General features: G+C 44.3%; 2 protein-coding genes and 1 non-coding gene across 8 annotated transcripts in view; 2 read left to right on the top strand and 1 right to left on the bottom strand.

Annotated features, from left to right (window-relative positions):
- The window catches only part of PDCD11 (programmed cell death 11), a 49,393-nt gene extending 38,352 nt beyond the window's left edge, over positions 1–11,041 (bottom strand). For 3 of the 5 annotated variants that reach the window (XM_009459191.4, XM_508013.7, XM_016919270.3), the window contains exons 1-7: positions 10,862–11,041; positions 9,067–9,179; positions 7,068–7,199; positions 4,313–4,480; positions 2,417–2,578; positions 1,493–1,616; positions 811–992 (exon numbers count right to left, since the gene is read on the bottom strand). In XM_009459191.4, the coding sequence (XP_009457466.2) occupies positions 811–992; positions 1,493–1,616; positions 2,417–2,578; positions 4,313–4,480; positions 7,068–7,199; positions 9,067–9,168 (870 nt within the window). In that variant the 5' untranslated portion in view covers positions 9,169–9,179; positions 10,862–11,041. Of the gene's footprint in view, positions 1–810; positions 993–1,492; positions 1,617–2,416; positions 2,579–4,312; positions 4,481–7,067; positions 7,200–7,767; positions 7,865–9,066; positions 9,180–10,861 lie in introns of all 5 variants that reach the window. The other 2 variants (XM_024346607.3, XM_063781153.1) reach the window with 1 other exon arrangement.
- A 41-nt stretch (positions 11,042–11,082) lies between these two features.
- ATP5MK (ATP synthase membrane subunit k) overlaps positions 11,083–15,577 on the top strand; it is a 7,494-nt gene continuing 2,999 nt past the window's right edge. The window contains exons 1-3 of one of the 2 annotated variants that reach the window (XM_003951744.5): positions 11,083–11,183; positions 15,131–15,226; positions 15,314–15,406. In XM_003951744.5, the coding sequence (XP_003951793.1) occupies positions 15,140–15,226; positions 15,314–15,403 (177 nt within the window). In that variant the 5' untranslated portion in view covers positions 11,083–11,183; positions 15,131–15,139 and the 3' untranslated portion in view covers positions 15,404–15,406. Of the gene's footprint in view, positions 11,184–11,559; positions 11,847–15,130; positions 15,227–15,313; positions 15,407–15,577 lie in introns of those variants that run through there. The other variant, XM_003951743.6, reaches the window with a different exon arrangement.
- MIR1307 (microRNA mir-1307) lies at positions 13,191–13,338 on the top strand. Its single transcript, NR_035659.1, has one exon. It is a non-coding gene; the product is annotated as a microRNA mir-1307 (primary transcript).

Below are 15,577 nucleotides of genomic sequence, written 5' to 3'. Positions count from 1 at the left end.
CTCTATAAAATATATATATTTTGTTTGTTTGTTTGTTTGAGACGGAGTCTCGCACAGTCGCCCAGGCTGGAATGCAGTGGCACAATCTTGGCTCACTGCAAGCTCCACCTCCTGGGTTCACGCCATTCTCCTGCCTCAGCCTCCCAAGTAGCTGGGACTACAGGTGCCCGCCACCACACCCAGCTAATTTTTTGTATTTTTAGCAGAGACGGGGTTTCACCGTGTTAGCCAAGATGCTCTCGATCTCCTGACCTCGTGATCAGCCTGCCTCGGCCTCCAAAGTGCTAGGAAAATATATATATTTTTTAATTAAAAAAAGAGAGACCAAAATCTTTTCTACCTTGATAAAAAGTTAAAACTCAATGCCTAAGATGGAAAAATCAAGAGATACCAGCAGAAGCTTATTACTCAAAAATATGGAGAGAAATTTCAAAAGATAAGCTAAAAGAGTTAAAGATGGGGGTTATGACGGATAAGTTCTTCATTATAAACCTTTTAATTCCATTTGACCTTTCAGATCAGCACTGTCCAACAGAAATACAATGCCAGTCACACAAGTAATTTTAAGTTTTCTAGCAGTCACATTTTAGAAACTACAAAGAAACAAAAGACTTTTTAGTATAGTTTTTTAACCTAATATATCCAAAATATTATCATTTCAACATGCGGCACTGGCCACATTTGAAATGCTCAATGGGCATAAGTGACTAGTGACTACCTCTATCAGACAGTAGTTTTAGACTTTATGCATTTAATATTTTGAAAAGAATTATTTTTATTTTAAAAAGTAGTAGTAGCATAACAGCTTACCTTCTGTACCTGAGCTTTGACCACCAGTCCTGGTAGCAAGTTATTAAGGTTCCAGCTCTGCTGTTCAGTAGCAATGGCCGTAGAAACCTCTGAGTGACCAACAGACAGACTAACAACTCCTCCGTTGCCTTTCACCTTTTCAACAATGCAGTTCAGGTACTGACCCACCTTTAGTTTAGCACCTGTAAGCCCAGACCCAGGCCCCAAAAGGAAAAATGTAACTATGAGAAGGACTTTTAACGTGGGCCCAAGTAATACCTGAAAAGACCCATGGCCTACCTGCCCAGTTAGCATCAGTTACTCCCCAAATTCCCAATCTCTAAGGGGCCAACTACAAGAAGGAAACGAAGTTATCCTAAATGATCTGGAATTCAATTACCACACAAAAATACACAAGCCAGGAGACTGCTGGTTCAGAAGCCATGGGGGCCCTAATTGCAGTGGAATCTTCCAGGTTAGAAAAACTGACACTGTTCCATCAGATCTTAGTGAGACCCTACCACTCGCTGGCCCTTCATACATCTTTCCTTTCCTATTAACTAGGATTAAGTGCTGGTTTTACCAAAGCCACAGCACCTTCAGGGTCACCATTCTGTCATGTTACTCATCAAAATGGCACTTAAATATAATCCCCACATGTACCACCTCACCACCATGTACTGGCCCCTTTTCTTGCCCTCACCTTTGTTCTTCTGTCTGATGTACTCCTGGGCTTTCAGCAGTGGCAGAAAAGCTCTGGTCCCATCAACACCAATGTCCACTAGGTAGCCATGGTCTTCCAGGCTGGATACGGTACCTGTAAGTAGCTGGGGAAGAGAAAGTAGTCCCAGAAGTTCCAATTCAAAGGTAATGGGACACACACAAAACATCCAAACTTGAATGTTCCTGCCACTAAGCTCACACTCTGCCACTATCCCACTCCCACATTAAACTTTAAGCCACAATCCCACTAGACAGCAGACATCAAATTCAACACTCCCAGGCTTGAAGGAGCTGATGGTTGCCAGGCAATGAGGAGTGTTTAACACAGCTGAATGATGGAACAATATAGAAGAGTCTCTTGCCTCGAGTGGTTTCAAAAGATAGCAGACTTTCGGCAGGGCACAGTGGCTCACGCCTGTAATCCCAGCATTTTGGAAGGCTGAGGCAGGCAGATCACTTGAGGTCAAGAGTTTGAGACCAGCCTGGCCAACATGGTGAAATCCCGTCTCTATTAAAAATACAAAAATTAGCTGGGCATGGCACCTGTAATCCCTGCCTCAGGAGGTTGAGGAAGAAGAATTGCTTAAACCCAGGAGGTGGAGGCTGTGGTGAGCCGAAATCACGCCACTGCTTTCTAGCCTGGGCAACAACAGCGAAACTCCGACTCAAAAAAAAAAAGAAATTTGGACTTGCTTTCTCTTTTCTCTTCTCCAATGTAATGATTAGGTTCAAGTCTTCAATGTTCATTAAGTACCCAAAGAACCCAAGAGACCTTCCTTCCAGAAAAAGAACCACTCCTATGTGTCACAATTGAGCTGAAAGTAAAAGGTGGCCTAGACCACGCTCCCTCAGAGGCAGAGAGAAGGCACATTGCCACTCTTCCTCCCCGACCCTAGACACCTACCATGCCAGGCTTCAGGGCCTCAGCACTCAGCACTCTGTTGACATTTTTGGGGTTCAGAGACAGCTTGACACTCTTCTTGCCCCTGTCTGTGATGCCCAGACTGCTCACCACACATCTTACCAGCATTCCAGGTGAGAAAAGTTCAGGCAAGTGAAGTAGGTCCTGCGTAACACAAATGAGAAAGACCTGATATACACCCTTCTCCTGAACCAAAAATCCATTACCCAGCTTTGGCTCAGTGACTTCTCATCCTCAGACCCCAGAGAACCCAAAAGGTGGGTGAGGAATAACCCCCCATCCACAAAGGAAGTTGGGTCTGTGGCCTAGCCACAGTCTTGAATTTCAGCATAAGGCCTTCAAATATTTCCACATAACTGGCATGTAAAATGACTTGTCAAAAGAGTTGTCTACACTTTCTGCCTCTACTTCATCCCTTACTCATTCTTCGGCTCACTGCAATCTGCTTTCCACCCCTCTCACTCCACCACTCTATCTCCCATAGAATCACCAATGAGTTCCATATTGTTAAATCCAGTGGTCAGTTTTGCAGTCTATCTCTTACATGACCATTAAAAAGCACTTGAGAGTCGGGTGTGGTGGCTCATGCCTGTAATCCCAGCACTTTGGGAGGCCAAGGCGGGCAGATCACCTGAGGTCAGGAGTTTGAGACCAGCCTGGCCAACATGGTAAAACCCTGTCTCTACTAAAAATACAAAAATTAGCTGGGTGTGGTGACATCTGCCTGTAATCCCAGCTACTCAGGAGGCTGAGGCAGGAGAACTGCTTGAACCTGGGAGCTGGAGGTTGCAGTGAGCTGAGATCATGTCACTGCACTCCAGCCTGGGCTAAAGAGTGAGACTCCATCTCAAAAACAAACAAACAAACAAAAATCATAGGTCAGGCATGATGGCTCACACCTATAATCCCAACACTCTGGGAGGCCAAGGCGGGTGGATGATTTGAGGTCAGGAGTTAGAGACCAGCCTGGCCAACATGGTGAAGCCCTGTCTCTACTGAAAATACAAAAATTAGCTGGGTGTGGTGGCTGGCACCTGTAATCCCAGCTACTGGGGAGGCTGAGGCAGGAGAATCACTTGAACCCAGGAGATGGAGGTTTCAGTGAGCTGAGATCATGCCACTGCACTCCAGCCTGGGCAACAGAGTGAGACTCTGTCTCAAAAACTGAAAAATCATGATCATCTCTCCCAATCCAGGTCCCCTTCAGGGTTTCCTATCTCAGGATGTCATGACCAAGCATCAAATCATGCAAAACAGAAACCTAGAACTCAGCCCTGACACCTCTATCTGCCCCACCACCCATATTGAATCTATCACCAAGCAATGACTTTGCCTCCTCAGTCCTCAGGAAATCCTGAACCCAGGTCACCATCAATCTCAGGACGTGAACGACTACAAGAGCCTCCTAACTTGTCTCTAAGCAACTTCTCATGCCTCTTCAATCTACACGTTATGCTGTACCCCAGTGAGAACATTTCAAGGACTTCCCATTGATTCTAGAATTTAAAAACAACCCTTAAAATGGTCTACAAGGCTGCATGTGCCCTGGCCCCCATTCAGGCTCTCCTGCCCATCTCACATCACACTCTCTTGCTCTCCCTACCTAGCCATACTAGCCTTCTCTCTGTTATATATTACATTGCTTCTGCCTGAACGCCTTTCCTTCTTTATCTAGGGAACCCTCATTCTTTAGATCTCAGCTTAAGCATCCCTTCCTCAACAGTCTTCCAGGCTCCCAGACTTAGTCAAAAATTCCTTTATGATAAACTCTCACGGGACCTTGTACTTTCCCTTCTTAGCACCTGGCAAAGTTGTAATTTTAAATCTATTTGTGTTCCACTTATTTTCAATAACAGGCTTCATTCGGATTTCCCTTACCTTCAGAGGTTGTTCTTGTGTCACCTGCTCATTCAGCTTTTTGGTGTAGGCATCACAGATTTCAGTGACTTGCACAAAGCCCTGGAGGCCATTGGGGAGACTAATCACCAGTTCCAGTTCATTCACCTCTTTCACGCAACCCAAAATCCGCATTCCCTCACACAGGGACTAGAAGAGAAAAAGTGAAATGTGTACAATAAGGATGGGAACAACAATAGGGAAAGTTGGAAGGTCTGGCTTCCAGTGTCAATTTAAAAGCTATAAGGCCGAGCACAGTGGCTTACGCCCTATAATTCCAATACTTTAGGTGGCCAAGGCAGGAGGACTGCCTGGGCTCAGGAGTTTCAGACCAGCCTGGGCAACGTAGTTTCTCCAAAAAAAAGATTAGCCAGGCATAGTGGTACACGCCTGTAGTCGCAGGTACTCGGAGGTGAGTGGATCGCTTGAGCCAGGAGGTTGAGTCTGCGGTGAGCTGTGATCACACTACTGCACTCCAGTCTTGGCAACAAAGTGACACCCTATCTCAAAAAATAAAGATAAAAAATAGGCCGGGTACAGTGGCTCATGCCTGTAGTCCCAGCACTTTGGGAGGCTGAGGCGGGTGGATCACCTGAGGTCAGGAGTTCGAGAGCCGCCTGGCCAACACGGCAAAACCCCGTCTCTACTAAAAATACAAAAATTAGCCGGGCATGGTGGCAGGTGCCTGTAATTCCAGCTACTCGGGAGGCTGAGGCAGGAGAATCACTTGAACCTGGGAGGTGGAGGTTGCAATGAACTCAGATCATGCCACTGCACTCCAGCCTGGGCAACAAGAGTGAAACTCTGTCTCGAAAATAAAAAAATAAAAATAAATAAAAAATAAAAACCTACAGGAATTTTATAAATGAAAAGAAATACACATGTGTACATATCAGTGAACTTCTCAAATATCTGACCGAGCACTGTAAAAGGTCTAGATTATACAACAGTGTTAACAGCACTGGGATACTGGAGGACACCTTTGCCTTTTACATTATTCTGAGCAACCCAAACTCAAATGCCTGGCAGACAACACAATGAAGGAAGCCACCTAGTGGAGACAATGGCAGTCTGGAGTGACCATGCCAGGTCTAAAGGGCACAACCACTACTCAGCTCCTTGTCATTACAAACATGAGGGAATACGGGCCTTCTGCTATCAGTACTTTCAAATTTTTACAAGAAGCCAGAAATCACATTTTCATGTAAAAAAAATTTTTAGTTTTCAGCCAGGTGCAGTGGCTCACGCCTGTAATCCCAGCACTTTGGGAGGTGGAGGTGGGCGGATTACGAGGTCAGGATATTGAGACCATCCTGGCTAACATGGTAAAGCCCCGTCTCTACCAAAAATACAAAAACTTAGCTGGGCGTGGTGGCGGGCGCCTGTAGTCCCAGCTACTCAGGAGGCTGAGGCAGGAGAATGGCAAGAACCCGGGAGGCGGAGCTTGCAGTGAGCAGAGCAGAGATGGCACCACGGCACTCCAGCCTGGGCGACTGTGCGAGACTCCGTCTCAAAAAAAAAAAAAAAATTTTAGTTTTCTAATGTTGGCACCAAGTCTAACAATTTTTTTTAAAGTATCATATAGGACAAAATATTGACTCTGAATCTAGCCAAATCTGAATGTTCCTCTTCAAAGTTATTTAACTTCTTTTCTTTTTTATAACTAACATATATTGGTGTTATCATCTAAAAATGTAAGGCAGGCTGGCTGCGGTGGCTCACGCCTGTGATTCCAGCACTTTGGGAGGCCAAGGCGGGTGGATCACGAGGTCAGGAGTTCCAGACCAGCCTGACCAACATGGTGAAACCCCGTCTCTATTAAAAATACAAAAATTAGCCAGGCGTGGTGAGACACCTGTAATCCCAGCTATTCAGGAGGCTGAGGCAGGAGAATCGCTTGAACCCGGGAGGTAGAGGTTGCAGTGAGCTGAGATCACACCACTGCACTCCAGCCTGGGCAACAGAGAGAGATTCCGTCTCTAAATAAATAAATAAATAAAACAAAATAATTTCAAAATTAAAAAATAAAAAATAAAAATGTAAGGAACACAGACCACTTCAATTCTTGGAAATGGGTTTCACATCTATGAAATGAATGGGTAAGATTAGAATGACTGCTAAAGTTACTGTCCATTCTAACCTCTGAATATATCAGAACTCAAGTCCTGTGAGGACACAAACAAGCCCACGACAGCTTTAAAGGAAAAAAAGGGGGCAGGCACGGTGGGTAGCTCATGTCTATAATCCCAACACTTTGGGAGGTTGAGGCAGGAGGATTGCTTGAGCACAGGAGTTCGAGACCAACCTGGGCAAAATAGCAAGATCCAAGCCCTACAAAAGATTTAAAAATTAGCTGGGCATGGTGACACACACCTTTAGTAGTCCCAATTGCTCAGGAGAAGCTGAGGCAGGAAGATTGCTTGAGCCCAGGAGTTCAAGACTAAAGTGAGCTATGATCATGCCTGCATTCCAGCCTGAGCAACAGAGTCAGGTCTGTCTCTGGAAAATAATAAATAAATACAAAGAAAAAGAAAAGATTCCTGGCATCGGTTAGCAATGGAAGGAAATCATGCTTACTCCTTAGCATAAATTCCAAGCATCTCTACACACACACGCGTGAAATATATTAAGGGGAAAATGGAATTAAGGGAAAAAAGAAGGAAAGAAGAAAAAAAGAACATACACAAACTTAAGCAACCAAGGTCAATTGTTTAAATGAAAACCAACTTTAACAAACCTCAACACTAAGGATTTCAAACTTCTCTCTTGCGGACTTGCTGCTTTCTCTCTTTTCGATTTTCAACTTTTTTGTTTTTGCTGGCCCCTTCTGGCTCTTTTTTCTTTTGGTGGATCCCTCTTCAGTAGAAATCTAGAAGCGGGTAGGGGGAACCCACAAAGACGCAAAAGTATAAGAAGCAATCTGACTTTTCCCTCCTATTTCAGGTCATCACTCACCTTGCTTTGTTACTCCTTCACTCCACCCTACCCCATCCCACTCCCAATTGTTCCTTTAATTCTTGCTTTAAAAAAAAAAAAAAAGGGGGGGGGGGCCGCCAATGGTCCCTCTGCCCAAGGTCTGAGAAGCCTCCTTCATGTTCCCAAAGTCTCTTCTCTCTTGTGTTCTCCCTCTCTTGACTGGGATGAACACTGGGTTCCCTAGTTTGAGAAGCAATGTAGAATAGTGCATGAAAATGGACACCAGAGTTACACAGACCCAAGTTAAATTCTCATCTTTTCCACCATAACAAGCTATGTGGTTTCAGCTAAATTATATAAAATCCAGGCACAGTGGCTCACACCAGTAATCCCAACACTTTGGGAGGCCAAGGCGGGAAGATCACTTGAGATTAGGAGTTCAAGACCAGCCTGGCCAACAGGCTGTATTTTTTTTTCCACTAAAAATACAAAAAAATTAAGCCGAGCATGGCAGCACGCACCTATAGTCCCAGGTACTCGGGAGGCTGATACAGGAGAATTGCTTGAACCAAGAAGTGGAGGTTGCAGTGAGCTGAGATCACAACACTGCACTTCAGCCTGGGCGACAGAGCAAGACACTGTTCCTCATCATGGAATTGCAATCAGTGCTTCACAGTACAGTTGAAAAGATTACATAATACAGACCTAAAGCCACACACTCAAATGTTAGTTCCCTTTCCCCAAGCATTTGGAGCACAGCCTAGTCTAGGTGAGACTGTGAAGTCTAATGCAAATTCTGACCATTACATGTGGCAAGGAACCCCTGTAAAAATGCAATGATCAGTCAGGCACAGTGGAACATGCCTGTTGTTCCAGTTACTCAGGAGGCTAAGGAGGGAGGATCGACTGAGCCCAGGAGTTTAAGTCCAGCCTGAGTAACAGAGTGAAACATCATCTCTCCCCATCTCTTGAAAAAACAACAACAAAAATAACAAAAACATCAGCTGGGCGCAGTGGCTCACACCTGCCATCCCAGCATTTTGGGAGGTCAAGGTGAGCAGATCATCTGAGGTCAGGAGTTTCAGACCAGCCTGGCCAACATGGTGAAACCCCATCTCTAACAAAAATACAAAAATTAGTCAGGTATGGTAGCAGGCACCTGTAATCCCAGCTACTCACGCCACTGCACTTCAGCATGGGCAACAGAGTAAGACATCGTCTCAAAAAAAAAAAAAAAAAAACTGCTTCCTCTCCATCCTTAATCAACATGGCACATGGCAAAGAGTGTCTAAGAACAAGGAACAGCACTTTATTTATTTTGTTTGTGTGTTTTTTGAGACAGAGTCTCACTCTGTCGCCCAGGCAGGAGAGCAGTGGCACAATATTGGGTCAGTGCAACCTCCGCCTTCTTGGTTCAAGCAATTCTCATGCCTCAGCCTCCCAAGTAGCTAGGACTACAGGTATACCACCATGCCCAGCTAGTTTTGGTATTAGTATAGACGGGGTTTCACCATGTTGGCCAGGCTGCTCTTGAATTCCTAGCCTCAAGTGATCCGCCTGCCTCGGCTTCCCAAACTGCTGGGATTACAGGCATGAGCCACTACGCCCAGCTAATAACAGTACTTTAATACTAAATGCCAAGCTTCAAAAGATACAGCCTTGTGGTGGTATGGCCTCTCTAAATGAGTTAAATTTATAGAAGTAGACTTCAATGCAAAAAAAATCTGGAAAAATAACACATTCTCAAATAAGGCTCATTTTTCACAAGACACTACAGTAAAAGTTTCCAGTGAGTGTCACCAAACAAGCATACTACTTACATCAAATAAGTTGTCTTGTTCAACTGACTGCTGGAAAGCTTTCTCTGGTTTGTGGATCTTTCTTGTACCTCCTCGGGGGAAGCTTTCTTCCAGGTTTGCCATGTTTGGGTCTCCTAAAAACAATGCAAAGGATAATGGTGACATGTTGTCTTGGTAGCAGATTTCAGAAAGGTGTTATCAACGGGCAAGAGACAGAACGTTCCAGCAATATGCTAGACAACATTCAGGACTACAACATAGATGGTTTAGATGTCAGGCCCGGAATAATCCATACTTCATCTTTCCAAAGGTCTCTGCTTCAAAACCACAAGTCCACCCACCTTCTTCCAGAAAAAGAAGTTATAGATTCAATGTAGCACATACTCACTAAGCAGCTACAGTTAAGTCAGAGATACACTGTAGCTCTATAGATGAATAATAATCCTCTGCCTTCAAAGAACATGCACACTTTTTGGAAGATAAAACAATTATGCAAGTAACTTAAAATGCAAATCAGATTATAAATGATCACAAAGATGTAGGAAGGGATAAGGCAATGTAGGAAGGGATAAGTAAAGGAGGCAAGCTTCATAAAGAAGATCTTTTTTAGCTGAAGGGTAAAAGATGAACAGAAGCTTGACAGGTAGAAAGGGAATGTGAGAAAAGACATGGATGGGAAAAGCCTATTATTTCAATAAACACCAGCAATTTCCCTATCAAACAACTGCTCAAAGGCTTGCTGTTGTCTCTGAAGAATTATTCAACTAGATCACTGGGAGATTAAAGCATAAAAATTGAAGTTAAATTTTAAAGAAGGCCGGGCACCATGGCTCACACCTGTAATGCCAGCACTTCGGGAGCCCGAGGCGCGTGGATCATCTGAGGTCAGGAGTTCGAGACCAGCATAGTCAACATGGCGAAACCCCGTCTCTACCAAAAACGCAAAAATTAGCCGGGCGTGGTGGCATGCGCCTAGTCCCAGCTACTAGGCAGGCTGAAGCGTGAGAATTGCTTGAGGCCGGGAGGCGGAGGTTGCAGTGAGCTGAGATCATGCCGCTGCACTCCAACCTGGGAGACAAAGTGAGACTCTGTCTCAAAAAAATTAAAGGAGAAGTTGGGCTTTTTTGTGGAAGACCTTGAATTAGATATGGGTAGTTTGCTTTGGCAAGTCAAAGACTTAAGCAGGGAAAGCGAGAGAACAGTAAGCAAGAAAAATATACTGCAGGCTATAGATTGGACATGAAGAGAGACAGTACTGAAGGCAAGTAAATTCGGTAGAAGGATTCAAATGCACTGTTTCCTGTTATCTCAGTGACAGAAAAAAAAAAAAAAAAAGGATTCAAATGCAGTACAGCAGAGAAACCATGAGAACCAGAACTGGGTATAAGTGAAAACAGAAGACAGGAGAGGTTAGTTCTGACAGACACTTGGTAATAAGACTCTAGAAGGGCTTTAGACTAAAGAAGTGATGACCGGGTGGGGCCAAGGATATGGAATCAGGGATGGGTATATGATTCATAGAAACAGGAAAGTTTGGGGGGTCTAGTTTGCTGATAATTTCACCCTTAATTTCCTTTCAAGCAAGGGGAAACTGAGGCTCTGAAAAGTAAGGCGATCCAGGGGCACAGAAGATACTTAGGCTACTTTCCGAACACAAAGCCTGGGGTTACAGGGGCTGCTACAACAGAGCCGGCTTCGAAGCGGGGCTAAGGTGGCCGAACCACACTCATCCAGCGTGTGCCTGGCAGGGAACCAGGCCTGGGACAGACCTGACAGCCATGAGGTTTCCTCCTTTTTCGCCTCTGCCTTTACTCACCAGCGCCACGGCGTCTGCACCCAGCTACCACTAAGCTCGCGTCGCGGTACTCACACACGCGGAGACCAGGATACCCACAGTCCAGTGCAATTCTTCCGGAAGTGTGGGCGGGCTCAACACCCTACTTCCGTTGCTGTGTTGCGGAGGTGACCTAGAGACAGGAATCGGAAGGGCGGGATTTGGAGCCATAGCCAATCGTCGCATTAGGCCGAATCGCGGGGGCCGGCTAAACGCGTGCGGGGGAGGTGGCTTCTTCCGGCCGGGCCGAGAGGCGGTTGCATTCGTTGAAGGACACCAGCTGCGGAATTTGCGGCTTTGGCAGGTGGGTGAAGAGGGGAGGCCGGGCTTGGACCTCGCGCCTGCACGTTGCAGGACCGCCCGCCGTTTCTGGCCGAGGAGCAACTCGAGGTCTTAGCTTTGGAGGAGAGAAACGGTGGGGAATGGGAAAGGAGCTAGAAAAAACGAGGGGCGCAAGGGGGCGGCCAGCGGGTGAGAAGCCTCGAGGTGAGGCGGATAGGTGCGCCCAAGGGCTCCCACAGTTTCCGAAGACCCTTAGATTGCATTCGCCAGTGGAGAAAAATGAGGCCCTCCGCGAAGCGTCCCTCGAGGTCACCCAGTGACGTAATATTGGACGAGGACTAGGGCTTCTGATCCCCATCACCGGCCGAATTAACCTCTTTTCTTCTGTATGTCCATAGCTGTTTGTTCCCACCGAGCTGTGCTTTAGGAAGCTGGCCAGCCGGGCCTCCTTTAGGTGCGCTGCAGCCTTTTTCAAAGCGAGTGAATGTGGCCCGGCCCCTACAGTTCGCCAGGCCCGCTGTAAAAGGGTTAGATTTCAGTCTGTAGACGATCAGTGGGAAGGCCTTTCCTAGGAGGTAACCAGAACAGAGAGCTGTAAACTCCGTGAATGCAAGAGGCTGCTTCTGTTACCTGAGTGGTTCTCACTCATCTTTGCCTTCCTTACCTTGTGATCTCACCATTCCAGGTAGGTGTTAAGTTAGAAAGGAAAATAGCAATATCGAGGAACAGAGAAAGTAACAAGAGCTACTGGTCACTTTGGACCTTTAATAAAGTGCCCATCTCACAGGTGGAGAGAGGCACGGAAGGATTAGTTACATTTAAGAGCAGTTAGTGGCCGGGCGCGGTGGCTCACGCCTGTAATCCCAGCACTTTGGGAGGCCGAGGCGGGTAGATCACCTGAGGTCCAGAGTTCGAGACCAGCCTGAGTAGTATGGTGAAACCCCGTTCCTACCAACAATACAAAAATTAGCCGGGCGTGGTGGCGCGCGCCTGTAGTTCCAGCTACTCGGGAGGCTGAGGCAGGAGAACCGCTTGACCCCGGGAAGCGGAGATTGCAGTGAGCCGAGATCGCGCCACTGCACTCCAGCCTGGACGACAGGGCGAGACCTTGTCTCAAGAAGGGCAGTTAGCAACTTAATTAAAACATACCACCGTTTAACAACATTAAATCACAACTAGGAGTCTTACAAAGGGCACTGTAAACACAAGGGTTCCTTTATCTTTGCCCTAAAGTAACCTGCACCGTGCTGAAGAGTGCAGAACCAAAATTTTCGACCTTACTCCATTATCTCACCAGCAACAATCCCGTTCCCCATTTGGCCCTCCATTTGAGCCTCTCAAGAGTCCTCCTCCTTTAAGACCCAGACTAACTTGAGTGATTGATTTCAGTTCTTGAACCATGCACTTCCCTGCAATCAGAATTAGTCTTCTGTGGGATATCACAAAACATCAGCCTTCCTCCCATATTGTGTGTAAATTAAAGGGAAATTTAAAGCGCCGTAGTATTGTTGGGCATATCCTCCTAAAAAGTTTAGTTAGATGTAATGTAGTGGAGGTTTTCGCTAATGGTCAAAGTGAAGCCCTTATTTTCTGTAGCGTTTCTCCTAAAAACCTACTTCAAACCCTAAGAAGTGAATCCAAAAATGTATCATGAAATGAATGGAGCTGGTGGTGGGGCGGGGGGCGGGGGGAAGTATGTCTTTAGTAAGTTTAGTAAAGTGGAACAGTTGATAGCTACATTATAAAGTTGCTTTTCTCGCTTCTGTTGGCTAAGATCAAGTGTATAAAGTTATTTTTAATGGAGATTTTCCTACTTGGGCTAGACTGGCCAAGGTCTCTGAAGAGGCCTAAGGAAGTTTGGATTTCCTTCATTGCTCCAAGAACCTTCTTGAAACTTGAAAATTAAGGTCATTTTTCTCAAATTTTCATTGCCAATTCTTTACACAAGAATGCCTCTGAAAGCCTTTGAATGGGGGAGTTCCAGTTTCCATAGCATTGACTCCCTGACAGATATCTCCCTCTTCCATTTCATCAAGACCCAGCTGAGTCACTGTCACTGCCTACCAATCTCGACCGGACCTCGACCGGCTCGTCTGTGTTGCCAATCGACTCGGCGTGGCGTCGGTCGTGGTAGATAGGCGGTCATGCATACGAATTTTCAGCTCTTGTTCTGGTGACCTTTTGAATACGTCTTGTCTATAAAAGAAATTCATGCCTTTGTAAAATATACAGGTACTATAGATTAAGCTGCCTTTGCTATATATTCTTCCAGAGTTTTTTTTAATACACTTACTATTTTTCTATTTCATTTACTGCAGTATTTTTCAAACTTTAGCATGCTTTAGAATTATCTAGAAGCCTTATTAAAATAGATTCCTGGACCCAGAGTTTCTGATTCAATAGGTAGGGCCTAAGAATTTGCACTAACAAGTTTCCAGTGATGCTAATGCTGCTGGTCTAGGGACAAGACTCAGAACCATTGACGTGCTTTATAAAATCCACAAATAAGATTTTTTCTTACAAAATTGAACGTTACTTGGGACATCTTCCCATGTCAGTACACAAAGATCTGTGCCTGTTGTGTGTCGTTTAATGGAAACCATCATTTTTTTAATCAGTCTTCTATAGATGGACTTTTAAGATTTTCATAAACAGTATTTCATTGACCATCTTTGAAGCACACAATTTGTTTCCACTTTGTAATATTTCAGTAAGGGTAAATTCCTGGAGAAAAAAACCAGCTAGATGAAAGGGTATACTCATTTTATAATTCGATAAGATACTGCCAAATTGCACTTTCTGAAGGTTGTACCAGTTTATTTATTTTTATTTATTTATTTATTTATTTTTTTTTTTTGAGACGGCGTCTCGCTCTGTCGCCCAGGCTGGAGTGCAGTGGCGCAATCTAGGCTCACTGCAAGCTCCGCCTCCCAGGTTCATGCCATTGTCCTGCCTCAGCCTCCCGAGTAGCTGGGACTACAGGCGCCCACCACCACGCCCGGCTAATTTTTTGTATTTTTAGTAGAGACAGGTTTCACCGTGTTAGCCAGGATGGTCTCGATCTCCTGACCTCGCATCCACCCGCCTTGGCCTCCCAAAGTGCTGGGATTACAGGCATGAGCCACCGTGCCAGGCTGGTTTTACCAGTTTATACTCCAAGCAAGAGAGAGAGAATTCTTAGTTTTCTCACATACTTAATACTACTACTTACCATAATTTTATTTTTGCTTGTTTGATGATTAAATATTGATCTCATTTTACATTTCTTTGACTAATAGGTTTTATGGTTTTTTTGGTTTTTGGCTTTTTTTCTTAATATTTTCCCTTCCCTGAGATGACTTAAATATTTCCCCATGTTTTCTTCCAAGACTTTTTGGTTTCACTATTTACATTTAAATCTTTTATCTATTTTGGTGGTGGTGCAAGGATTCCAGCTTCCTTACTACCACCAGTAGCTATTATTAACTCCATTTAATAAATTATCCCTTCTCCCTTCTCCCATGGAGGTCCTAAATTACTTATAACAAGAAAAATTGTATAAGTAGGGGTTGTAATTGAGCTGTTTAGTTGATGGTCACCCGTTGAATGTTTGAAAAATACCAGCTCCAATTTTTGAGTAGCCTTAAAATGGATTAATTCAATGGACTATGGTGTGATGGAGCCAGGAATGAAAATATTAAGCTGTATTGGGTCAGAGAATGAACTTAGCAGGGGCTATTGTGTGATTTGATGTATTTTGAGGTGTTCATGAAATAGCAATCAAGGTAAAATCCTACTTCCAAAAGCTTTTCTTAGCGGGAAGGCTTTTTCCCCATCTTTGCTACTACTGTGTTGGGTGAGATATAGATAAAAATTTACAGTATTTATATGCAGTGACCTTGAGTTTTTAGACTAAAACAAGACAAAATTTATTTACTTTTAAATTACATCCAAACCAATTTAATGTTGCTTTCTTTCTTTTTTTAAAAGATTGAAATCATGGCAGGTCCAGAAAGTGATGCGCAATACCAGTTCACTGGTATTAAAAAATATTTCAACTCTTATACTCTCACAGGTAGAATGAACGTAAGTATTGATAACTTTAAGCAGTTATATTTTAAAATAATATAGATGGAACAACAAGTCTTGTTTACTTTTTTCTTTCTTTCTCAGTGTGTACTGGCCACATATGGAAGCATTGCATTGATTGTCTTATATTTCAAGTTAAGGTCCAAAAAAACTCCAGCTGTGAAAGCAACATAAATGGTAAGAAGTTGACATTTAAACCTTTATAATTTAGCCATTTTGATGTTAGGATTTTTCCCTAACATTTAGTATAAAAATAAACCATTGTCATTTTGCAAAATTTATAGCATACAAGAAAAAAAAATACAGAGGCCTAGTATAGTGGCTCATACCTGTAATCCCAGCACTTTG

The sequence above is a fragment of the Pan troglodytes genome, chromosome 8 (assembly GCF_028858775.2).
Source record: "Pan troglodytes isolate AG18354 chromosome 8, NHGRI_mPanTro3-v2.0_pri, whole genome shotgun sequence".
In the NCBI taxonomy this organism is placed as follows: Eukaryota; Metazoa; Chordata; class Mammalia; order Primates; family Hominidae; genus Pan; species Pan troglodytes.
The sequence above is the reverse complement of the archived record's forward strand: the minus strand, read 5'-3'. Positions and strand labels throughout refer to the sequence as shown.